Raw genomic sequence first — 23,959 nt, 5'->3', positions numbered from 1 at the left:
CATAATCGAACGACATTGGATTCGAAATGTTTGTATTCCACATGAATAACTCAAAGAATAGTAATTTTTTTGACACATATGGGGGATCATTATAATTATTATAAATGTTTTAAAGAGGAGAAGACCCACGTTTTTCAAATGAGGAAAGTTCCTATAGTTATAGTGTTTGTGCGCGCACGTTGTAATTATTATCACATTTTTCAAATGAGGAAAGCTCCTAGAGAGAGAGAGAGTGTGTGTGTGTGTGTGAATACATATGAGATAGGCTCACGTAAGGCAATCATAATTGAAAGCAATCGATTCACCCTCTACACGCAAGTCAAAAAGGCACTAGGTTCTTTTTTTGGGTTTAATTTTGTATCATATGCTTCTCCAAAAATCTTTGAATTTGACATTTTAAAGTTTAAATCCCTTAAATCACATTTTGAATGCCATTAACAAGAGGTTATTTGAATTTTAAAAGATACAACTAATTTTTTAAATGTCTTGATGTGCCAATGTTCAGTAACTCCCTAATTAAATTGCATTGTGTGGCTTTATAATTCTAAAATTGATCCTTAATTGTGTGTTGAGACCAAGTGGAGGTGCAGTTACCTTGCATTTACTGTTTATAGATGCCAAGAAACCCAATGAGTCTAGTACCTAGCTCTTGAGCTTTCAAGTCAATTTTTTCCTCCTCCTTTATGTGTGTTATGCTAGGTTTATTCTTGTTAGTTTCTGCTATTTTATTGTCTTGCTTATTTTTAAGGACAAACTTGTTTAATTTTGAGGAACTATCGTGCAAACAGATTAATATATCAGAATAATTCTTAAAAACAGTACCGTTCAATACGACTTAAGCTTTAATTTCCTATCTATTGCCAACAATATTGTGAAAATAAGAGCTGCGAGCAAATAAAATTAGAGGAGAGGTAGGCACTGGGAGGGGTTGCGAGGGATGCGTGAGAAATGATCTTCTTTAACTAATCAATTACTAAACAATTATTGTGTAGTTGATAATAATTAGATTAGAAAGGTAAATCCACGCAAATAATGTTTGCATATTACACTGTAAGTCAATGAATTGGGAAATGTATGCGTTGGCAAAACAAAAGGTGGGGGAATGTATGAAAAGTTGAAAACATGAAAATGAGGCGCGTGTTCAGGTGAGCACGAACCGGGGGAGGTGGGGTTACGACCGTAATCTAGAGAGAGAGAGAGAGGCGGTCCTTTCAAGTTTTTTCAAGTTTAACCCATTTTGTCTTTTGTTTTTTGTTTAACGAAAAGAGAAAATAAAAGGACGATAGTTTCTTGGGGGAGGGGAAGGGAGGGTGGGTTTGTGTTTGTGTTTGTATATCTCCGAAGCTGCGGGAACAGCCCACCAAATTTATGATGCTTCCTCTTTCTTCCTCCTTGTCCTCCTTCCTTTCTCTTGTTTACCATTAGGGTTTCTGCTTCTTACCTCCCCCGCTCAGGTATTTCTCTTTCTTTCTCGTTTTCTTTGTTTTCTATTTTTTCGGCTCTTGTCAACTAGCTTGATTTCGCTTTCTTTTTTTTAATTGCCCCGATGCACACGATACTTCATTAACGACATCGATTTCCATTTCCATGTCGATTTGGTGAGTGTCTTTTATTTCCCCAAAGAAATATTTTTCGCATCGATCACCATTCATTGCGCTCGGCGGCTCATTTTTTCCTATTTCATTTCTTCTCTGTTTTCTTTGATTTGGAATGGGACGGAATCCTTGCCTGCGTTCAAATTCCATTTCTTTTTCTTCGTTTCCCGACGGAAGTTTGTCAATGTTTGTTAATCTCTTTTTCTCCTGCTCTTTCATTTTTCTAAGTATCTCATTCTGCGCAACCGTTTGAAATTTGTCCGGGGCAGCAGACCGCACGTTCATTCTAATACCCCGGGCTTTTTCTCTGAATTTATTGATATTGAAAAGAAAACATTTCAACTGTATTTTAAATATCTTACGGCAATATTGACCCCCAATAGGTCATATTTGGATCTTTACTGTCCAGCCTTTTTCTCGACGGAGACGTTTAAATCTTCCGCGCCTTGTGTGGCCCGACATATATAGTTGGTAGAGGAAGAAAAAGAAAAGTATTTTTGCTTACTCTGCATCTTAGTGTCCATTTATTGCTTTTATGGCCACTTCTCTATCAGAGTACTGTTATATTTGTTGCTTTAGTGATATGCCAAGTTAGAAGTTTTAGTTAGCCTGGTTGAGGTACTCGTAATCCTTGGAAATGCTCGTAACTTCAGTCAATTTCAAAATATTTACAGTTGTATCACCTTTTGACTTTTACAGCCATGCCGACCTTTACTGCAATAGCGTTTGATAGATTGATAGAGCCTAGAGCTTCTAAATCAGTCGATAAATCTGCCCCTTCGTCCATGCCTGTTCCCAACTCAAAGCTGGAGAGGAGAAGCAGCGCGCCGCCTGCCACAATAAAGAAGGCTTCTCGTCCCCCATTAAAACCAGCCCTCTATGCCACTCCTGAGGTGACACCAGTTCCAGATTCACCCTCATCATTCCCACCTTCTCCTTACGTTGTCAATCACAAACGCCGAGGGCCACGGCTTCTCAAGAGTTTTTCTGAGGCCAACGTATTACAGCAGAAAATTGCAGATGATGAAAAGGATGATGGTCTACAAAAGACATCAGATACCGTGGTTGTTAGCTCAGCTGGTGACCTGCAAGTCACTTTCTCACATCCTGAACCTGTCAAGGAGGAGCGAACTAATGGTTTTCATGACAGTGCGCCTAGAAGCATCATTATTGGTGACCTCTGCACTGGATACAGGGAAGCTGGAAGTAGTAGCAATACAAGTAGGTCACTCAAGGAAAGTAATATGTCAAAGGTGGTGGCAAATAATTCTGAAAGAGATGCAGAGGGTGAAGACTTCTTTGATCCACAAGACTCAATGAGTTACACTAGTAACACAGATGGAGAAGATAATACTGGGGCTGAACACTCTGTAAAGACCCCTACTCCTCAAGGGGAATTTTTTGATGCTTGGGAAGGTAATTGGACTAGCCTCACTGACTTCCTTTTTTCCCTCTTTATTAGTTGAACATGTATGCACATGGGCAAGCACTTGTGTTTGGATTAGCTGAAATAAGAAATAAGACTGTCTCGTTATTGATTTAAACTGTCTAATTTTATCAGAATTTTTGCTTACAGGAGTGGCTTTGGTGAATAAGATAGTATTTTGTTTTTCTGCGTGGGTTTATTAATCTTATTGTATATTGCATGCCTTGATTGGATAGGGAAGGAAGGCAGCGCAAATCACTAGTTTTGCAATGAAATTCTTAGTCTTAAGATATTGTATACCAGCTCACTTGGTTCTTTTCTTGTAGAACTATCTGAAGGCGGGCCTCAAAGTTCTCCTTCTCCATATAATGCCGAAGCTGAATTGCGTGAAATGAGGTTGAGTCTGTTGATGGAGATAGAAAAGCGGAAGCAAGCTGAAGAATCCCTGAACAGCATGAGAAGCCAATGGGAGAGTGTCAGACAAAGGTTGTCTCATGTGGGCATAGTCCTTCCTGCTGGTATTATATCTGTTGCTGAGGGACAACAGATGAATTCTGATCCTGTGGGAGATCTTTGTGAACAAGTTAATGTTGCTAGGTTTGTGTCAGACGCCATTGGGAGGGGTATTGCTAGGGCTGAGGTGGAGTCAGAGATGGAAGCTCAAATAGCTTCTAAAAACTTTGAAATAGCTCGTTTGTTGGAACGTCTCCATTTTTATGAGATGGTGAATCAAGAAATGTCACAGAGGAACCAAGAAGCAGTAGGTAAGATGTGCCCTAGATGGCTTTTTAAGTGGAACCATTGATACAACCCTTTACCTTCAACTGAAAATTTGACTGCATGCAAATTGATGCGTAATTTCTTGCTCTGTTTTAATAACTTTCTGCACTTGGCATCTGTGTTAAACATAGTTTCTCAGTATTGTGTGATTTCTGATTTCTTAAAGGAATCCTCTCCTCCTCTCTCATATAAGAGTTCTGCTTTGCATTAAGAAGTGCCCAAGCATGCCTGTATAAGGCGGGCTTGCATAAGCATCAAGAATTTCCATCTGTCTGGTAACTTGTCATTGTCTGAAAATTTGGTTTTTCTGATTTCACACTGACAGAGACCAAATTCCGAAGTAGAAATGATGCGAAAATTCAGAGCCAATATAGTTATGAAAAATAGAATTAAGTCGGAAGACAAAATCTGGCATTTAGAAATCCTGGAAAACTAGCAGATGGAAGAAACTTGGGGAGAAAGAAAAAACTCTTACCTCTTGAAGGCAGCACTTACCTTAGAAAACCTCTGAAGTCTTCCATGCTTTTCCCAGAACTTCCCGCTCTTCATTGGCCCGTTGTTAACTTCCAAGTTCCAACCAACTTCCTCCTTGTTGTTCACATCAGCTGCTGCTTGCTGCATATGTCAATCTTATCCTTTGCCTTCTCTAGTTCCACAATCCAACCCTTTTAACTCTGGCATGTCCTCTGTACCGGACCTACGCATTTGCACACTGACCTTAGCAGGCACATCATATCATAGTCTTTAAGAGTTGTGTCCTTTAGTTAAGATGAAACGATTTGTTTATGATGGTGTAACGACACCGAGGTATGACAATGATGGATCCCTCAAAATTAGTCATGGGCTATAGCCCCTCTTTTCATGAATTATCAGAGAGTAAAGGATAACAGATGGCAAATAATGGAAGAAACCATATGATTATTTTCTGATTTTGATCATTTAAGATGATCAGCTAAATACTGAGATATGCACATATTTGTATGCATGGTTACCCTGTTTCCCGTATAAGCATCCGTCTAGTAGATTTGCTTCATGTCTTAATCACACTCGTGTTTCTTCTTTCAGAGATGGCAAGGCGTGAGAGGCAAAGGAGAAGTCATAGGCAGAGATGGATTTGGGGTACTATTACTACTGCTGTTGTGCTTGGTGCTGCCACTATAGCGTGGTCTTATGTTCCAGTGGGAAAATCGTCTTCTACGCACCATGATCAGGTTTCTGAACATGGGGATGCAGCCAAGTAATATACAGTGTCAATACTAACTGTAGCGCCTTTTGATGTTAGGAGAGGAGAATAAAACGAATACCTGCCACAGTGTGGTTAACTTTTATAGATGCAATTTTCCGCATCTCGAGCGTTTGCATCTAGCATGTAAGTAGGGCCTGGCACAGAATATCTAGGTGATATGTACTGCAGTGGCTCAGTTCATGTTGAGATTTTCTGTAACTCGTGCATTTCTGCCAGCGATAGATTTGTGCTTGCGATAGATGTGTTTGGTTTTTTTTACATTGCCGCGGCATGTTGACGATGGATGATTATTTAAGCTCGTGCTCCCCCGAGCATTAATGCACTGCAAAAGAGGATTTAGTCAATGAAATAATAGGAAGAAGGAATGGTGTTGGTTGAGCTTTGATGCATGGGGGGATAGGATGATGCCTCCGATTCTGGTGTGTTTCTGTGCCGTCGTTGCCAGTCTTGGTAAAACCATGTTCCTTTCATTCAATTTGGGATTTCAACAGAGTTGTGGCATGGTTATGCCTTGACGAGGCAAAACTATCTAATATCATTATGAAGGTTCCGAAAGCCGTTAGCGGCACCTGTCAACATCTACTTTTTGTAAGGGCTTTAGCATGGGAGATATGTTATTTTCAGGACTATTCCACATTTTATTCATGTGCTGTCGATATGAAGAGCTGGTGACTTGCTTGTCAAGTACTGTCAGCTTTCCAGTTTGTCTTTCGGGTTACGCTGAGGCTTCGGCCTTCGGAGTAGAACGTGAAGGAAATGAAGCATGGGTGTAGAGGGATTGAATTCTCAGAGTCAGGCCCAAGTTTATATTATGAGGATTAACTCGTTCTCATAGGTCACTTTTACATTACATTGTGAGTGCTGGAGTTTGTAAGAAGCCTCTCTCTCTCTCTCTCTCTTTTTTGGGATAATGGTGATTGTATTTTATTTAACCTACGATCCACGCTTCTCAGTGAAAAATGAAAACCCAAAAATGACTTCACTCCGAACGTCCCAACTACCGCCGTATGAATGACAAATTGGGAATAACCAATCAAACCGTTGCGCGCCACTATCTATCTATATCTAGCCCGGTGAGAGGCTCGGGTGGGAAATTAGCCGCGAGTATGGACTATGGAGCCACCTGGAGGATCACATGCTCTCTTATCTCTTCCATCTCTGATTTCAAGTAGGCCGGGTGAACTTTCTCGGGTACAAGACTTGGCTCAATGCTAAAATTTCAAACGTGAGAAAGTCATCTCTCTCTGCTTTTGGGAATGGATTGTATGTAATTTAATGGAGAAATCTCTCCAACTAGATTGTTTGGTGTAGGTTTATTGATCTACATGATGTCTTAACGACCTACGTGGTGTGCCTGGGTGCCCGCGGATATTTATGTCCGATGCATGGACACCAACATTGAAATTATGCTAAAGATCTTACAATGGAGATTCTTTCGAATCTAGCTCGCGAAGCTGCTGATTTTTTAAAGAAGAAAAAAGTTAACAACTCGGCGTTGTTTTGTTGGCTGAACGAAAAGGAGAGTATTGAGGCTTTCAATGTATTGGAGATAGAATTTATTGTTGATGCTTGGCGGAGCAGACAGTGCACGATATGTGCTCGCAAAGTGTCTTAAATCCGCTGATGTCGCCTATTTATTACGCCAATCGTCCACCATTCTCTACTCTAACGCCCATGCAGCCAATATGTTCCAAGCATCACGAACCGTTTTGTTTTGGCCACGTGGTGACATCCTCCCGACTAAACGCATCACCTGCCATCCATGGTGTTCCTTTACATCACATCCTCTATTCTGAAGACACTTTTGGACAGATGCTGTTATATATCATGATATAGTGATAACTGATACAAGATATGGCCATGTATGTTTTTTTTTTTTTTCCTCCGCCGTTTTGATGTTTTCATTTGCATAAGATGCAATGATTTGTATGAAGAAAGAAACATGAGACGTTGCATTAACAATCATCATTGATTAAAAATTGAACCCGGCAAGGTCGAGTTTCTTGGGGGAAAAAAAAAAGATACACTATTGACATGGGTGATGGTTGTATTAGTTAAACATGGGTGTAGGTTGATTGGATAACTATACTGTGAATAAAGTTTCTAAGCCAGAGGGAGGGGGGTGCCGACCTGGGAGCAAACGAGGCGATGGCAAGTGGTAAATGAGATAGAGATGGCGAAGCAGGAGAACAAAGTTGGTGGCACTCCCATCATTCTCACCCTAATCATCACTCCATTATTTCCTTTTTCCACCGAGCCCTGTTTTGTATGGATCACGCCCTTATCCCCATTGAAGCCTCTTCACAAATTAGCAATTGAGGATAAGTTGATAAACCTGTTAGCCAGGGAAATCATTTTCCGGCATAGATATCATATCCTTGGAACCTAACTATTTTAAGGTTATTCCTGCTACTTCCTTCATGTACGTCCTTCCATTTCATCAAGTTGCATACTGTCGGTGGCACTTCGTTTACGTTAGATCTGAAAAACCATCGAGTTGCACATCAGCGACTGAATCTTGGGCTAACATAATATTCAACCAGAATGAAGGGACAGGGCGTTGATATAATTATTCTCAAGATTTTGATTACTAAAAGCAAATGCATGTCATGTTAATCGTTTTTCTTTAGATCGTTTTCCACTTGACTAAATTTTTCCTCACAGATGCTCTCCGCGCATTCATTTGGGTTACCTGCCTGTCACATTACGACAATTATGTGTCGGTAGAAATATTAACACTATCAAAACCTCTTTCTCTGTCCTTCCCGCTCATTAAACTAACTTTCCCGCTAATGTCGCCCTCTGCCCAAGACATTTCATCAAAAAATATTTAATTAAATAAATAATAGCTTTTCAGCAAATACTAGTACCTTCGATATGTCATTTTTAGCATTTAATCTCATAATGTATCTGGTTTTACCCCCGAGTTATTGTACGAAATTCATATTCCTATGCATCACTCTCTTCATTAAATCCAATCCTACATTGCTTTGCTTTCGAAGGCTATATCAACGCCATATCAAGTTATTAATTTCGAAACATCTCCAAAATAACATTATATATTTACGAATTTGTTTTGCAGTAGTAAGAGACGGCCTTCGGCCAGAGCTCGGAGCCTCATAAAACCCGCTTTTTTCGTTTTACTCTTATCTCCACTGCAAGTTTATAAACAGTAAGAGACGACTCCTTCCACATTGAGTCTGTCAGTGTGCGTGTGTGAGAGTCTGGAGCAGAGAAATGAAGAAAATTTCATTAGCTCTTCTCCTGGCCATTTTAATCCACCAGAGCTCTGTCTATGTGCTTGCGGATGCAGGGGATGGCTTCGTCAGAACCAGAGGCACCCATTTTCTGTTGAATGGATACTCCTTCTACGCAAATGGCTTCAATGCGTACTGGCTAATGTATGTAGCTTCAGACCCGTCCCAAAGGTTCAAAATCTCTGCTGCTTTCCGTGAAGCCACTAGCCACGGCCTCACTATTGCGAGAACTTGGGCGTTCAGTGATGGTGGTTACAGACCCTTGCAGTATTCGCCTGGTTTCTATAATGAGCAAATGTTCAAGGTATCTCTCGCAAGACTCACTCAAGGTCCTAAAAAGACGAGAAAGTTCCGCTCTTTAACATGCAGAACTGCTAATGTTTTGTGTATGTGTTGGTTTGAAGGGGCTAGATTTCGTTATAGCTGAGGCTAGGAAGCACGGGATCAAGCTTATATTGAGCTTCGTGAACAACTATGAGAGCTTTGGGGGGAAGAAGCAGTATGTGAACTGGGCTAGAAGTAAAGGGCAGTACCTAACTTCAGATGATGATTTCTTCAGGAGCCCTGTTGTTAAGGGTTACTACAAAAACCATGTCAAGGTTTGCAGAATGCCCGTTATTTTCTTGACGTCACAAGTGATTGTAATTTTTAGTTTGTCCTAAATTTCCCATCATTCGTTTCCCGTCCTCTGCTTTTAATTTAGTTTCCCAATTTTTCCAGTTTATATTCTTCTGGAATTTTGTGAATTGCAGAAGCAAGATGATGGGATTTGTAGTTAATAAGTTCAGCTTGTCCCGATACTTATGTCCGACATATCAGATTAGATGATGAAATAGTAACAATGAGTGATTGCAGTTTTTTTGTAGTTTTTCGGCGTTTTGTTGTGTACTACGATTTCATGTTCTGACTTAACCGATGCCTTCAACAGACTGTTATTGGCAGATTTAATAGCTTTACGGGAATTCATTACAAAGACGACCCAACAATCATGGCGTGGGAGCTGATGAATGAGCCCAGATGCACGTCAGATCGTTCCGGAAGGACTATCCAGGTCAAACCAAACATCTTTACTGTTCTTGTTCATCTTTTTCTTTTTCTTTTTCTTCTTTGATTTTCCGGATTTTGCGGTTTCATAGACGGTGTGCTTTGTTCAAACAGAAGATGCTTTTTGCAAAATTAGAACTTTCAACTCTACCACGTTTTGAAATTGGCCCGCGTCCAATTACTTTTTTAAGAGCTGACTCTTGACTCTCAATCATAGGCATGGATAGCGGAAATGGCTTCCTTTGTGAAGTCCATGGACAGAAATCACTTATTGGAAGCTGGGTTAGAAGGATTCTATGGACAGTCAACACCTCAGAGAAAGAGATTGAATCCAGGTTTTGATATAGGGACGGATTTCATTGCAAATAATCGGATCCCTGGCATTGATTTTGCAACAGTTCACTGTTATCCTGACCAATGGTAACTATACTCCTAAAAAATGCTTGCCAAAATACTTAAATTCAATTCATTAATCGAAATATTTTTAATGCAGCGCGTGTGTTCATTGTATAAACAGGTTATCCACCACCAATGATCAATATCAACTTTCATTCTTGAATAATTGGCTCGGTGCACACTTCTTAGATGCCCAGTACGGTCTCCGGAAGCCAATACTTGTAGCAGAATTTGGGAAGTCATGGAAAGATGCAGGTTACAGCACATACAAGAGAGATCAGATTTTTAATAGCGTGTACTACAAGATATACGCTTCTGCAAAACGGGGAGGGCCAGCAGGGGGAGCCATGTTCTGGCAGCTTCTTACTGAAGGTATGGAGTCTTTTCAAGACGGGTATGGTATAATGCTAGGCCAGAGTACTTCCACAGCAAATGTTATTGCTCAGCAATCTCACAGGTTACACCAACTTCGGAAGATTTTTGCAAGAATGAGGAACATGCACAGATGGAAGAGGGCAAGAGCAAGACGAGGAGTTCCTCCATATGGAGGTGGGAACAGAGGAAGGCATATTGGGAACTGAAGTAGCCTGATTGAACCACGTAAACTTCATGTTATTTGTACTAGAGAAATATTAGTTTTAAGGTCTCGTAAACTAGTTTCTCTCTTAGAGATGAGTGTCGTTTTCCATCCAGGAGGGCATACATTACTCTGTTCCGTTTAAGGCAGCATTTACCATTTGTTTGACAACATTGAGACTTAATCAGCCCAACTTTGCCTTCATTCAGATTCAGCATCCATCATACCTTTCTGCCTTTCGGACGGTGATAAATAAAGTTCGAGCTCTAAGTCTCTGGAACGTGTCTCAAGAATTGTATATAGCACATGAAACTTAAAATCGTAAGCCTCCGGATCGAGTCTTAAGAGTCGCATAAAGCGTAAAAAACTTGAAATTTCTATTTAATAAAGCCAATACCATGTTGTAACAATTCTGATGAAGTTCCTAGTCGTCTTTAAGCCAATGGCGAATTACATAGATTACAAAACCAAAGCAAATTCCAGCAGACCCCAAAACAACAGCGACTCTAACCCATTGAGAGGATACAAATGCATCCAGCACAAAAGCATTCCATAACCAATACCACAAGATAGAGTCGATGGATCCTACGATGGCACCAACAACCACTTGGCTCGCTGTATGAAGTTGTTGGGATACCCGTAGGTATGACTGCAAACACAGGGAATGCATTACAGCATGAGCAATTGATCCTTACAAATAATTTTCTATCAAAACAGTAGCTTCAAATTTAAAACATTCATGCTATGGGACCACAAACCAACCTCAAGGCTAAATCATCAATATATAGAAATGAGATTCAACATTAGATTGCAAGTAGATAATGCTAATTATCAACGGCTCTAAATTCAAAGAGGAGGGCGAACGAATGCTAGTTGAATGATGCATGTACAGTGTGTGATGTATAACTTGGATATAAGTCTAGGTTAAATATCATTTCAGCGGACAAAAATGTTCATCGTTCTTCTAGTGGAACACTAACAAGGAATCCATGTCAAACTCTGATAGTGTTTCATCTCCTAGTATAACTTATAGTAGAAGGAAAGGGAAAGATGGAAAAATGATGCAGATATAGGTTCAGGTCTATGTAAGAATGGCAGTTAGGAAGTTACTTGTGCATATTAACTACTTCTGGCTGTGTTGTCAGTATTTTATATGTCATAGTACAGCCAAGTCCAGACGTTATTCGCATGTGTGTTAGGGTCCAGATGTCACCAGTGTAGGAACCAGGATATGTTTCCCTTGTCTATGTTTGTGTTCTAATGCACTAAGCTATACGAGTGCGGACGTTTGTATAGTATAATTCAGGATCAATATGAACTGAATGTTCAGGAGATGCTCCCATGGCTGTTAGTTTACGAGATATGATTCTGAACTCATAATCTGAATGCTCCTATGGAGTTCTTTGGAAACAAAAAATACTATCACGTCTGAACAAGTCATCAAATTTCACCTGACATTTCAGAATATCATAAACTGGAACCTTCGGCTCACATTAAACAATTTACTAGAACAGCATGCGAACATACATCTGGCCATCTACATGGTTCATTTGATGCCAAAGACAACAAAGAATTAAGAAGATATACATTTCTTACAAATCCTATGGAATAGCATGAAGATAAGGCACCAATGAACAAGAGAACTGCTATTCTCAATGGACACGAGCCAGGAACGCTATGTTTCTTAGAAAAATAGGAGACACCATATAGGAAACACTATATATGTACACTTACAAAATAAGAACCAAGCGCCAAGGCAAGTCCACTGATGATAATGCTAGATACACTTAACCCTAGCCATTCTACACCTGCAGCATCAATAGGAAAAGCAAAAGGTTTGTAGTGAAACCAGCCCAGGTTACCCTGAATCTGCAAAGAAACTATTTTTAAAGCACAATCACTGCCTCCAAGCATCTTAAGAGTGTAATTCTAGAATTAAGTTTCTGGTTGCATTTAAGTGTTCCAAATAAACTGTCCTATTTTATAGGAATCTGAAAACAAGGAAAGATACTGAACTCAAGAGTAATAAAAGAACTCAAAGTAGAACATCAACTCAACAATAAAACTACCCTCTTCCAATGATAACAATAGGAGATTAAACTTTGAAGATGCCAAGATATACAAGAGATATATAAAATTCCCAAAAGAACTAAACTAGTATTAGTCTTCTTTCCACCAGAACTTTGAACTCAAACCATTGGAACTTTTACAATAGGAAAAGCAAGTACTTCCTCCATCTTCAAATATAAGCAAATTTTATCCAACTCACACAGTTTAACAAACTTGTTTAATCCTAATAATTATACTTGAAATTGAAAGTTCTGGACTGAAATGCCCTTGCGATTAATCCTTAATTCTTTTCCTCATTTAATGATACTATGATATAATGAAGGCCAATTTAGGAACAATGTCATAAACGCTTCTTCAAAGTTGTTGTCTTGCTTATAAAAAAAAACAAAGAACCATATGAAAGTTTTGCTTCGTATTAAAAAACCGAGGGAATACAAAATATGGAAAGGAGATGCTTCAAAGTCCATTAACACCTGTCTAACCTATATATTTTATCAGATGTGAAATGGACATACAATTGTCAGACATTAGCGAATATGTCTCCTTGAAACTGATATAAATATGAAGATTGGGAAGGGGAAATTACTTGACAAAATAGCAAAAGTGACAAAAAAGAAGATGGATTGTCCATGTGTAGATGGCATTCCAGGGTCAGATTTTAGGGTAGAAGGCCGTTCCTGGTTCAGTATTCTTTTGAGTACAACAGAAAACACAGCATTTAAAATAGATCCTGCTGCAAACCATAAGGATTCTGCATCATGCCTCCAGAGAATGAGAGCACCAAAGAAGGCAGATACCATCCACTTGCTCTGCGAACAAAACACCAGATCCATTTGCCCATTAAACAATTGTGATGAAGAGTTAGTTTAACAATAACCAGCACCAAAGATGGTTATGTGACTAGTGTACTGCAATAGGAGCTTTTGAACCAAAGCAACCCAAAAACCTTCAAGTCAATCTAACAAGTCTAAAAGAATATCTTGAGTTATGACATGACGGGCTGGTAAAATAATTTATTAGTTAAAGCAGTTCAAATTGATAGCACTGGGAAGTGACAGAGTGATGCAAAGTTTATAGAGGGTCCAACAAGGGAGTGATTTTGCTTTGATTTTCAACTCTTGGGGAGTAATTCTCCTCAAGTAAAACTCTATGCATATGTATCACCGGGCTATTGCCCCTTAATGTCTGAAATCATCCAGCCTGTAGCTGGATCGCGAGCACCAGCATCATCAGCAATTTGTCTTTCCGCCCAGCATTTAACTCTATACACACAATGACAGGAAAATTTTGAAGAGCCTAAGAATGCATATTTTAAATGTGAGGGAAGTTGCTCCGATTTTACCGCTAGTGATGCTTTGTCAGAGGGCGGCGGAATTGGCCTGCCCTATCCTAAGTTTTCAAATCTTTTATTGAAGGCTGGTGATACATAGCCTAGATCCTCTAATTTCATAACAGTTCTTACAAGCTCATCCTCCGAGTTTGTCATTCAAGCTTAATCCAACGCATGCCTTGACGAAAAGAGTAACGCTGCTCTACCTCGGATAGTCTTAATTCTTAACAGTTTCCTCGCGCAGTAATGAACATTCGCAACCTATGAAAGGAACAGTTTGCTTTATCCCACCCTCTCCCATAAATAGGTAACGGAACTGATTTGAAGCCAAAAAACTTGATATCCATAGTTGTGAATTGTGATGGAAGCCAACAGTCGTACCCATGATTGATATAAAGAAGGAAAGGGTTACGAACCAGTCGATTGAGAGTTGGTTCCAGCTCACGAAGCGGAAACTTAAAGCCGAGCTGGGATGATCCATCAATTAAAGATTCCTGCTCAAGCACTTGAACGCCTTCATCACTATCATTATCTCGGATAGCATAAGTTTTAACCAATTCATCCATGTTATTCTGTACCAAGAGGCGGTTTCCCCGGGAAAGAGAAAGGGGCCTCCTGGGGAAGAAGTTTGATCTGGAGGCAGAAAACGAATCAGCAAAAGAAGAGCGATGACAGAATCTTTGACGAGGCAAATTGGGAGCCAGACATCTGGAAGAGGGATTGTAACAAACGGGGGTGGCAACCACCATCGCGGAGGGTGGTGGCAGCGACGTCTTATGGAGAGAATGAAGAAATTACGTGGGCCATTCGGCGTCTTATTAGCGTGGAAACGACCCGGAGGTTTCTTCAGGCCATGGTCAGTCAGAAAAGTCCAATAAATGGAGAATCTGTCGGCTTCTACTGCAATTGTTGCATCCACACGTCCGGAGTGGCGTACAACAGTTTCCCGGGAAATTTAGGAACAAAGCGCCACCTAAAAAAAATAAATAAATAAATAAGGCGAAATTTTAATAAAAATACAACCGAATGGCTTGCCTAATTAAGTTTCGTCCAAGAAATTCCTACAATTACAATGGCTCCTTCATAACTCTCATGTCTTCTACGTTCCAGTTAGAGATGTGATGGTCAAATATCTTTCAACCTTTTAAAATTAAATCTACAATTTTAGCCCCCAAAAACAAAATTCTATGATCTCCTCCACTATATTGGAGTATTTTTGGTCTAACCCATCCTCTACAGCCGTGCCCAGTAAATTTGTTTCTTTTTACGCCTCATTTTATTTTGGATGAATTTTGTTCTTTGATCATCCACCTCCTAACTCATAGTAGAGATGGAGGGTGCAAGGTTTTAGGTTATTTTTTCTTGTAACTAGCTTTTCTTTTTTCGAATATATGCTTCTGTTTCTACTTTAAAAAAAAGTTTTAATTTGATGGGAACATTTTATGATTTCCTTTGTTTTAAGATTTAAATACACAAATTAATAAATACAATTGATATATTACAATACGAGTTATATTGTCAAGCTTACAACTGATTAATGTGTTAAATAAATTTAACTTATTCAAGTAAATAAGAATATAATAGAAAAATTTTTAATAAATAATACTTTGGAATTTTTAAAAAGACAAAAATAATGAAGTGACATTTTTTAAACCATTTAAATAGCCTGAAAATCATTGAAATGAAAAATTGTGATCTTTATTCCATCCAAGCCTGTTTATAAATCAAATAGAAAATATTTTTTTTATATTTATGAGGCATGTTATTGACTTTTTATCACAATTTTTTTTTCAATTTATCTCCCATTAAATATTGGTTAAAGACTGGGAAAATATATTAAAATACATACATTAAATAAGAGCAACTTTATAAACATATGAAATTTTTAAATAGGGTATATCAGTTTTAAGATTTCTATTAGTTCTAACAAAGTATATTGAAATTAACTTATATCACGAGATTATGATCCCCAGCTCCTTTGAAACATTTCCTGTCATAATTTAAAGGTAAATGCACAGTTAATTCATTTTGCTTGGGTGACTAATGGGAGATTCTAATAAATTTGATTTTAAAAAATTAAATGAATGGAGCTGTAATCTTTTAATAAAAATAAATGTAAATTAACGTAGTAAAAGAAATTAATTAAAATTCTTTCAATTTTTTAATTTCGAATTTTTGTTACCAAAATTTTAATCTCCGATTGAAATCGTGAGTTTTCACCAGCAACACACGACGGTAGGTGATTTAATTTAATTGATGTTGACATTGCAGACCTTTTTATTTTTCTTTGGACTAAGGTTGAATTTTTTTTTTATGCATTTCTTAAAAGAGTATTAAATATCTTGTACTTTTAAATGAAGTAAATTTATTCATAAACTATTTGTTAAAGAAGAAAAGCCCCATTCGGCCGAGTTATAACATCATAAATTTTTAAACAAAAAAATTAATCAAATACCATGGTAAGAAAAAGATTTAACCAATGAAAATAATTACCCTAGTATAAAAGTTTAAAACTAATTACCAAATATATTTTTAAAAGGTAATCATTATAGATAATAATTAATCTAAATTTTAGAGAGCTACTATTGTTATAAAAAATATTCATCTTAATCTAATTAACATGAGCCCCGCTATCACAAGAAAAGATTTTCAAGTAGTATTACAAACTATTATAGTAGAAAAAGTTAAAAATTATCTTTACAAACATATACATTTTAGAGTAAAACAAAAGCAAAAGTATTAAATAAGCAATTAAATAAATATAGTTATTCTTGTGGTATGGCAGTAGGGTCTTTTTCTAAACCATATTCTTTAAGGAGGTGGTGGTCTTTACACCTATTCCCTTGTTGGAACTCAGCTAATTGTTCCTGCAACATTTAAAATAGAAGTGAGAAAATGTCTCAATAACCTCTTTGAAGATTACAATATATCTAGGTCGATAAATAATTAATTTAATGGGTTTTCACAATCAACAGTTACCACCTATCTATAAATATTTTCCAATAATACTACAGCATTTGAGGAAGGAATGAACACACGCACGCACAAGCATTATATCTCAAACAAGTGTGCCGACAAGTTTAAAGCGTGCATGCGCTCTTGAAAAGGAATAAACACCTTTTCATTATTATGCACGTGCGCACTTAAAAAGAAATAAACACCTCTTTATTATTAAACATAAAAGGATACAAGTATGTTACAAAGTTTAAATCATGCAACTCAAAATTATCATAACACTCAATATTCAAATAACAATTATATTGATTTCACATAGGAAGTCAAACAATATCTCAAAAAAAAAATCTAACAATAGTTATATTTTTATCATTTATTTATTTCACCTTATTTTCTCATTATTTCCCAAAGTTGAGATTTTAGGTGATAGGAGATAGTGTCAAGCCAAAGGCTCCATCACTTCTCATCAAACCTCGACCTCCTCTTTTTGATTGTAAGGAGTGCCCAAATGGTATCGAGTTTGTCCCAACCTTAGCCAAAGGAATTAGAGTAGCTTAGGTATATATCAAAGCCACCCAGTGTGCCTCACATGGGGGCAAGTGCGTAATCACGATCCAGCCTTAGTTCCTCAATTTAAATTCATAACCTACAACTACCTCATAACAATAGAGTTCCAATATATTGTAAATCAAATTACAATTTTTACATCAAGTATTTCTCAAAATTTACATCATTTATCATTCTATAGATACGATCAAATTTTATATATTATATATTAATTCAAACAACTCAATCAAACACCAACCAATCAAGTTATGACCAATGCAAGTCTATCCAATCTAAAAAATTTCAAACAAGCAATTATAAAATTTTCAAGGATTTTTCACTAACCATAGTTTCACATAAAAGTTTTCAAAGATTTACTTTGTTAACCACTAGGTTGAATTTTCATAGAACATTATTATCAGTATGCTATTTAGGTTTAATTTGATATTAGTACCGAAAAGGTTCAGTTATTTGCCCACATTAGTATATAAGGTAACTTTAAAAGAAGTTACATAAACTTGAGTTTACTCAAAGAACCCAATGTCTCTCTGCAAGAGATCTTTTAGCTAAATCAAACATTAAAGCAAAATTTAGGAGTCTTTAATAAAAATCCTAACACATCTACAAATAGAAAATTAAGGAATTAAAAAATCAAATCAAATTATATTTAATTTATTTCTTGCTCTAAAATCATTCCAAAACACTCCTGTAAGCTATATGTAATTTTAAAACTACTCCAGTTAATTTTTATTAATTTTAGTTAATGTTTTATAACTTTAAAGCTTTTCAAAGACTTTCCAAAACAATTATAAATTATATTAATCCTTATTTTTTAACTTTAAAGCGCTCATGAGCAAATTCTATTAGTCCTAAACATGTAATAAATTAAAATTTCATCCCTAGATAATTTAAATAAATTATAATGAGCTAAAATATATTTTCTCAGGTTACTTTTAATTTATAAATTACTTTAAAGAGGTCTAAGACAATCTCTACAGCTCCTAAAGTTATCTAGAGTTTTTAAAAATTATTTTTTAATATATATTCATAGAGTCACAACTCAATGATTCTGCAACTCTATCCAATTCTTAGGATTTATTTTTCAAATTTTTAAATCATTCAAAACTTGTGAGTTTAACTAGAACAAAAATTTCAAGATACTTATCCAATTTTAAAAGGCTTTGATCTAATCTAGAAATATCTATAAACTTCCCTAGAATTTCTTCTTGCCTGCTCTGCGAATGCTCGCTCTGTTCTCTTGTGATTTCCCTCGCTGCCGCCGTGGAAAAGAGGACTAAATCCTCCGCTAACATGAGGGCATACATAATGCCCTCATTGTATGTACCTTTATGCGGTATATATATTTATTTTAGTTTTTTTTGTTTTACTTTATTTTTAAAAATGTTACTATATTTTTCCTATCTTTTTTTCTCCTTTTTTTCACATTATCTAAACATGTCTACCGATTTTTTTTAAATCCTCTAATATAATTTGTTTGATATTAATCAATCTAGGTTTTAAAAAAAATAAAAAATAAATCTTAACTATATTTGGTTCCAATATAATTTAAATAAATATAATTTCTTAACAAAGTTAATACCATATTTATTTAATCTCACCCAATCTTATAAATTTCTCTTTCCTATAAAATGTATCTTGAAATTGAATCCTCATATTTTATTTCATCATGTGTAAATCTTTCATACTCAACTAATTAGATGATAAATTCGAATTACCATGGCATAATTTATTTTCAGTATTAATTAAGTTCTAAAAATTAAGATGTTATGATTTTTTTCACAAGCTTAAACTATTTTAAACACTATTTTATCCTATTTTTAAATTCAAAAATAATCCTAAAGAATTTCCTGGAGATGGAGGATGTTACACAAGTAACTGTTTATGTTTTTGTCACGTAATGATGTGGCAAAATGTGAGCCTCAAGCAAACTTTGACTTGGTTTTCTTGTCTAGGAAAACACTCCAAGCTCTACACCCTTCGCCAGCTTCCTCTCTCTCTCTCTCTCTCGCTCTTCTCTCCCCCACTTGTTTCTTTCTCTTCTTTCATCTAAGACTCAAATCTCAACCAAAAATCTAGAAAAAATCTTACAGACCTAAAATATAGTCACATATCAAACGAACTAAGAACAATCTCACAAACCCAAAAAACAGATAATGTTGCTCTACCTCTAGCACAGGCAATTTGAGTGTTGTGAGGTATAGTTGCTTGAAGATCGCATAAAGATCTATTTCTATTCCTATAGCAAACATACCAAAAAACATCACAAAATCATAAAAACTTAGAAACTCTACGAGTCGAACACTGTTAAAATGGTGGATGAAATCGAAGCAAAAACTCTAAGGCTTTGCTTACAAATCCCCAATTTACTGTAAAATTGAGGTACTCATGGGATTAAACTAAGTAAATCACTAAATTTGTAAAATTTACATGAATGGAATTTCATGTTTTTAAAACTTAAAATTTTATAAAATTATTTTATAAACTAAAATAAAAACAAAACATGCATATAAAAGTATGAATATTATATAAGATAAGATAATATCAAATTGGGATTAAGATAAAAATAATGATTTTGACACAATATGCCATGGTATAAAATTTTACACCATGGCGTAAAATGCAAAATCCATTACAGCACATGCTGTTATGATAGGTTTTGTGGTTGAAATTTTGACACACCTCATTTCTACATTGAATGTTCAATTGACATGATTTAAGTGTTTATAAATTTTTTTTTTCAAACTCTAATTAATGACATTGGTCTCATATTTAAATCATTTTTTAATAAAAAGTTAGACACTAAAATGTAAACTCACTCATTTTTGCTTTTAAAATATAACTAAAGTGTCCAAAATCACAATCAAATATCATAAATTCACAATCATCCTTAGACCACGTTTAATAAAGACTTGTGCAACAAATCATAGTACTCTAATAACCTGTACAACACACTTTTAACTTTAACCTCTTAAACTAAAAAATGACAAGGGGAGTCTTAATTATACAATTTCACATATAAATCATCATTATTCACAAATATACTCACTCCTTACTTGCACAAGTATTTTAGTCCTATTTAAATTTCACATTTAATTCACATACAACCTAGGGCCCAAAATATACAACTTAGATCAAGAATCAAATAATGCAAGTTAGCAAAAACATGCAATCTTTTAGTTGACATTATCAAGATAAATTATACACATTAACTCTTAAATAAATGAGGCCTAGAAATCTAGGATGGAAATCCTAAACCTCTAACTATTTCCCTCACCCTTGTCCTAATGAACTAACACCTGTAATATTAAAGAGGAAAGGATGAGTACAATCACTCAGTAACTAAAGTTAGTTTAATCTATACAAATGCATGTTAATTAATTATAGTGATGTAAATGGTATATTCAAATCAAAACATATTCACATATTAAATCACTCAATTTATATAGTTATAAAAATAACAATCATGTGGCATTAAATTATTTAGTATGTAAAGGTCACAAGGGAATTTTTCTTTTAATGGAAGGCTCTGCCGGAGGAACGTATAATCATCAGATATTCCATCCTGGACTTAGCACTAACAAAGATTGGACCAGACCTCTCCAATATCAAATCTGGATAGATGTTGATGCTGTGGTGCACTCTTTTAATCGAGTCGCTTGTGGTAGGGTATTCAAAGACTATGATGGCGAATGGATTTTGGGTTTTCAAAAACAACTTAACCCAATGGTAACAACCTCTGTTGGGATTTAGGTGATAAAGACAAGCTTAGAAATTTGTAAGCTTTATGGTTTTCAAAAAAATAAACCTGTTTACTGACTCCCTTGAGGCTCTCAATTTATTATTTCGAAGTAGTGGCAGTAGTCAGGTTGACGAGGATCTTGTGGTTGATACATGCACACTAATTTATGATGACTGGGACTTGGAATTGTAGTTTTGTTACAGAGATGGATTGAAATGTGCTGATTATATGTTTAGAACAGCTCAAAACTCTAGTGGAGACACAGAAGTTATCTTGGAGGCTCCCAGTGGTTGCAACACCTGTTGCTGGCGGATAAGGCGATTAGTGGCCTGCTTTCATTCAGCTTCTAATTAGCTTTGCTTTTTTCTTACGAGTTTTGCTGGCCTTTGTATTTAAAGAGTTAAAAAAAAAAATATTCCATGATAAATGAAAGATATATCTACACAAATATCTAAGTTAATAAATATATAAGGGGTAACATGGAAGAAATTTCTTTTACATATACTAGGTTATTTAAAATTTAAATCAAGATAAGTTAAAAAAAGGCTTATATTTTGAGCAGTACGATTTAGATGTGTTCGGAAGTTGGAACGCAATAAATAAGAGCAGGTGAACATGACAAGTTTTTTTTTTGGCGCAACATTGCAAGTTATTATGGGCTTGTTTAGAGGGAGGAACGTGAAGACACAAATTCCACGTGGACTATTATTGTGCAACGAATCATTGGGCCTGAGGCGATCCATCATACACTGTTGCGAGCCTGATACTTAAACAGTGCGAGTCCAGTCTCTGGTGGCAAGAGGATGGCTTTCATGTTTGGATCATGCCCATAGCAATCTTTTCTTTGATTGAGATTGTGACCCATAATCGAAATAATGCTTTTCCCGCGAAACAAAACAGGACATCAGAATCAGACTATTGTGAAAAAAAAAAGACGTCAGACGCCCTCTGCATGGCTTTGTGAGAGCCCGAAGGAATAATCAAATGTGACGGTGATTCGCCCATATCCAGCATTTGAATGTTGAAAGAAGCGCGCTGCGGAAGCAACGGAAGGATTTGGGAAAGGAGTAAATTTATGGGAAATAAGCGATGGCGTGTGCCTTGGCAGAGACTCAGGGATTGCAGAGTCAACGCTCAACACTCTTTTTGTTGTTAGGTCCATCACTCCCACCTATGTATCCGCGTTCTGCCACCAAACCAATATAGTATTTATTTACATACTCCATTATTTCAATTACGATTAGCATTCTTTTTTCCTAGCGTACGGAAACAAAAGTCTGTTTATATACTGGTAATATTGTGTACCTACGAAGTATGAATGATGACATGCACGGACGCCATTATTTATTCAGCTTTGCCCCCATTCTGTCTTCCCGCTTCCCCCAACTTCTTTCCTTGGCCTATTCAATCGGTAGGATTAAGAAAGCAACGCAATTAATGAACGCTGGAGATTGAGGGACAGAAATAATAAATATTGAGAACGAGGAGGCGCAGGATGGGCAAAGGACGCAATTTTTTCCCGATAAAGGCAACTATAATTATTAATGAACAGAAATTACATAAACCAGAAAGGGAAAGGCACAATTATCAACAGGTCCCTACAACGTATTTGTCTCCTCTCATTTTATTTATAAATTATTTTTAATATATTTTATTACAATAAAATAAATTTAAATCTCAATAATTTTATTTTAAAATTGATTCAGAATTAACCTCTACTCCTAACAAGAACAAAAAAACTGTTTTTAATAACTTTTTTAACATTTAATGACAAATATAAAAAATAATAAAGTGTCATTTTCTCTATTTGCCCTGTAAGCAAGATCATGGGAGTATCCATAAACAATTTTGAAGAAATTTAGGGGTGTAAGATAATTTAATTTAAAAATTAATAATTTTTTTAAAAATATTTTAAATAATAAAAAATAATAATTACGCTAGAACTCAAATTGGAATAACATAAGTAAATTAATCATTATTTAAAAAAACTTATTTTGAACATGTTAATATAGTTATTTATATTAACATGCCTTTTATATATTGCCCTGATTATCTAACAAGATTTTGAGCCCAAATATTTTTTGTTTAGTTCAAATGATGTAAAATATTAAGAACAAAAGGTGTAAGGTTATAAAATTTACATGTCTTGCTTGTAAGTTGTCTTGAGCCCAAATATTTTTTGTTTAGTTCAAGGGATGTAAAATATCAAGGACAAGGGTTGTAAAATTATAAAATTTATACTCCCTCTGTTAAAAAATGATACATGATATTTTTAATTAAATTTCATTCCTTAATAAAATAGTTAACTACTTTCAAACTAATTTCAACTTTTCATATTTACTTCTATTAAATATCTTATAATAAGAATAAAGTCATTATTAATAGAGACACTTTAAAAAAAAAGATAATAATTACACCTTAAAAGATTAAAAATATTTTATATTTTTTAACATTTAATTTTTTAAAAAATACTTTATATTTTTTAATAAAGGGAGTACACCTTAATTATAATTTTTTCAAAATGAGAGGTGTATATGCCCACCTTTGTGATAACGTGGCTCCACCGCTGGTCAAGCCCATTGGGAGTGTGATTTGTTGCGGGGTGCAAAGACAATGTTGTTTAAAATTATACATGCTTAAGGCTACAATAAGTCCACTTAGAATGTGAAGCAAGCAATAGAGCTCATTTGAAATTTATATACTTAGCTCACAGGCTGTTTAAAGTTATGCTTGATTAATAAAGCTTTTAATAGTTTATTTGGCTTTCACTTGTAATTGTAATTTCACAGTTATTAACGAGTAGGAATTCATAATGCATGATTCACATTCTTATTTAATGCTTGATATAATATAGAGTATCTATTAAGTTAATCATGTTCACTCAAGAATATAATTAGCTTAACTTGGATGTAAAATTCGTAATGAACTCTATAATTATATAGTTTTAATTAAGCACAATTAATTTCACAGAGACTCT

General features: G+C 35.7%; 3 protein-coding genes across 6 annotated transcripts; 2 read left to right on the top strand and 1 right to left on the bottom strand.

Annotated features, from left to right (window-relative positions):
* The first annotated feature begins 1,291 nt into the window (after positions 1 to 1,291).
* Positions 1,292 to 5,285, top strand: LOC129322792 (uncharacterized). The gene is made up of 4 exons (XM_054969177.1): positions 1,292 to 1,454; positions 2,295 to 3,011; positions 3,348 to 3,785; positions 4,867 to 5,285. Exons 2-4 carry the CDS (start codon positions 2,297 to 2,299, stop codon positions 5,040 to 5,042), a joined length of 1,329 nt encoding a protein of 442 aa, XP_054825152.1. The 5' UTR covers positions 1,292 to 1,454; positions 2,295 to 2,296; the 3' UTR covers positions 5,043 to 5,285.
* Positions 5,286 to 5,439: 154 nt separating this feature from the next.
* On the top strand, positions 5,440 to 10,594 carry LOC129322793 (mannan endo-1,4-beta-mannosidase 7). 4 transcript variants are annotated; one of them, XM_054969180.1, is made up of 7 exons: positions 5,440 to 6,909; positions 8,130 to 8,219; positions 8,361 to 8,608; positions 8,709 to 8,903; positions 9,233 to 9,355; positions 9,566 to 9,768; positions 9,866 to 10,594. In XM_054969180.1, exons 3-7 carry the CDS (start codon positions 8,447 to 8,449, stop codon positions 10,323 to 10,325), a joined length of 1,143 nt encoding a protein of 380 aa, XP_054825155.1. In that variant the 5' UTR covers positions 5,440 to 6,909; positions 8,130 to 8,219; positions 8,361 to 8,446; the 3' UTR covers positions 10,326 to 10,594. The 4 variants fall into 4 exon arrangements, with proteins under 4 accessions (XP_054825155.1, XP_054825153.1, XP_054825154.1 ...); XM_054969178.1 differs by having other exon boundaries at positions 8,130 to 8,608; XM_054969182.1 differs by lacking the exon at positions 5,440 to 6,909 and having other exon boundaries at positions 8,056 to 8,219.
* An 87-nt stretch (positions 10,595 to 10,681) lies between these two features.
* On the bottom strand, positions 10,682 to 14,652 carry LOC129322794 (lipid phosphate phosphatase epsilon 1, chloroplastic). The gene is made up of 4 exons (XM_054969183.1): positions 14,138 to 14,652; positions 12,978 to 13,200; positions 12,056 to 12,129; positions 10,682 to 10,970 (listed from the first exon to the last, which is right to left on the bottom strand). Exons 1-4 carry the CDS (start codon positions 14,468 to 14,470, stop codon positions 10,746 to 10,748), a joined length of 855 nt encoding a protein of 284 aa, XP_054825158.1. The 5' UTR covers positions 14,471 to 14,652; the 3' UTR covers positions 10,682 to 10,745.
* Positions 14,653 to 23,959: the final 9,307 nt, after the last annotated feature.

Source organism: Prosopis cineraria, unplaced genomic scaffold, assembly GCF_029017545.1.
Source record: "Prosopis cineraria cultivar Desert tree isolate PC_DT_omini unplaced genomic scaffold, ASM2901754v1 PC10, whole genome shotgun sequence".
Taxonomy (NCBI): domain Eukaryota; kingdom Viridiplantae; phylum Streptophyta; class Magnoliopsida; order Fabales; family Fabaceae; genus Prosopis; species Prosopis cineraria.
Note: the sequence above shows the minus strand (reverse complement) of the source record. Positions and strands in the feature narration are given on the sequence as shown.

What these genes read in the sequence shown, in the direction of transcription:
- LOC129322792 (XM_054969177.1), top strand. Translation starts at nt 2,297, where the DNA reads ATGCCGACCTTTACTGCAATAGCGTTTGATAGATTGATAGAGCCTAGA. An exon ending in ATTTTTTGATGCTTGGGAAG is followed by an intron (nt 3,012 to 3,347) that starts GTAATTGGACTA and finishes CTTTTCTTGTAG; the next exon opens with AACTATCTGAAGGCGGGCCT. An exon ending in GAGGAACCAAGAAGCAGTAG is followed by an intron (nt 3,786 to 4,866) that starts GTAAGATGTGCC and finishes TTCTTCTTTCAG; the next exon opens with AGATGGCAAGGCGTGAGAGG.
- LOC129322793 (XM_054969178.1), top strand. Translation starts at nt 8,285, where the DNA reads ATGAAGAAAATTTCATTAGCTCTTCTCCTGGCCATTTTAATCCACCAG. An exon ending in ACTACAAAAACCATGTCAAG is followed by an intron (nt 8,904 to 9,232) that starts GTTTGCAGAATG and finishes TGCCTTCAACAG; the next exon opens with ACTGTTATTGGCAGATTTAA. An exon ending in GTTCCGGAAGGACTATCCAG is followed by an intron (nt 9,356 to 9,565) that starts GTCAAACCAAAC and finishes TCTCAATCATAG; the next exon opens with GCATGGATAGCGGAAATGGC.
- LOC129322794 (XM_054969183.1), bottom strand. Translation starts at nt 14,470, where the DNA reads ATGGTGGTTGCCACCCCCGTTTGTTACAATCCCTCTTCCAGATGTCTG. An exon ending in AACCAACTCTCAATCGACTG is followed by an intron (nt 13,201 to 14,137) that starts GTTCGTAACCCT and finishes TTTTGTTCGCAG; the next exon opens with AGCAAGTGGATGGTATCTGC. An exon ending in TGGCGCTTGGTTCTTATTTT is followed by an intron (nt 10,971 to 12,055) that starts GTAAGTGTACAT and finishes CTGTGTTTGCAG; the next exon opens with TCATACCTACGGGTATCCCA.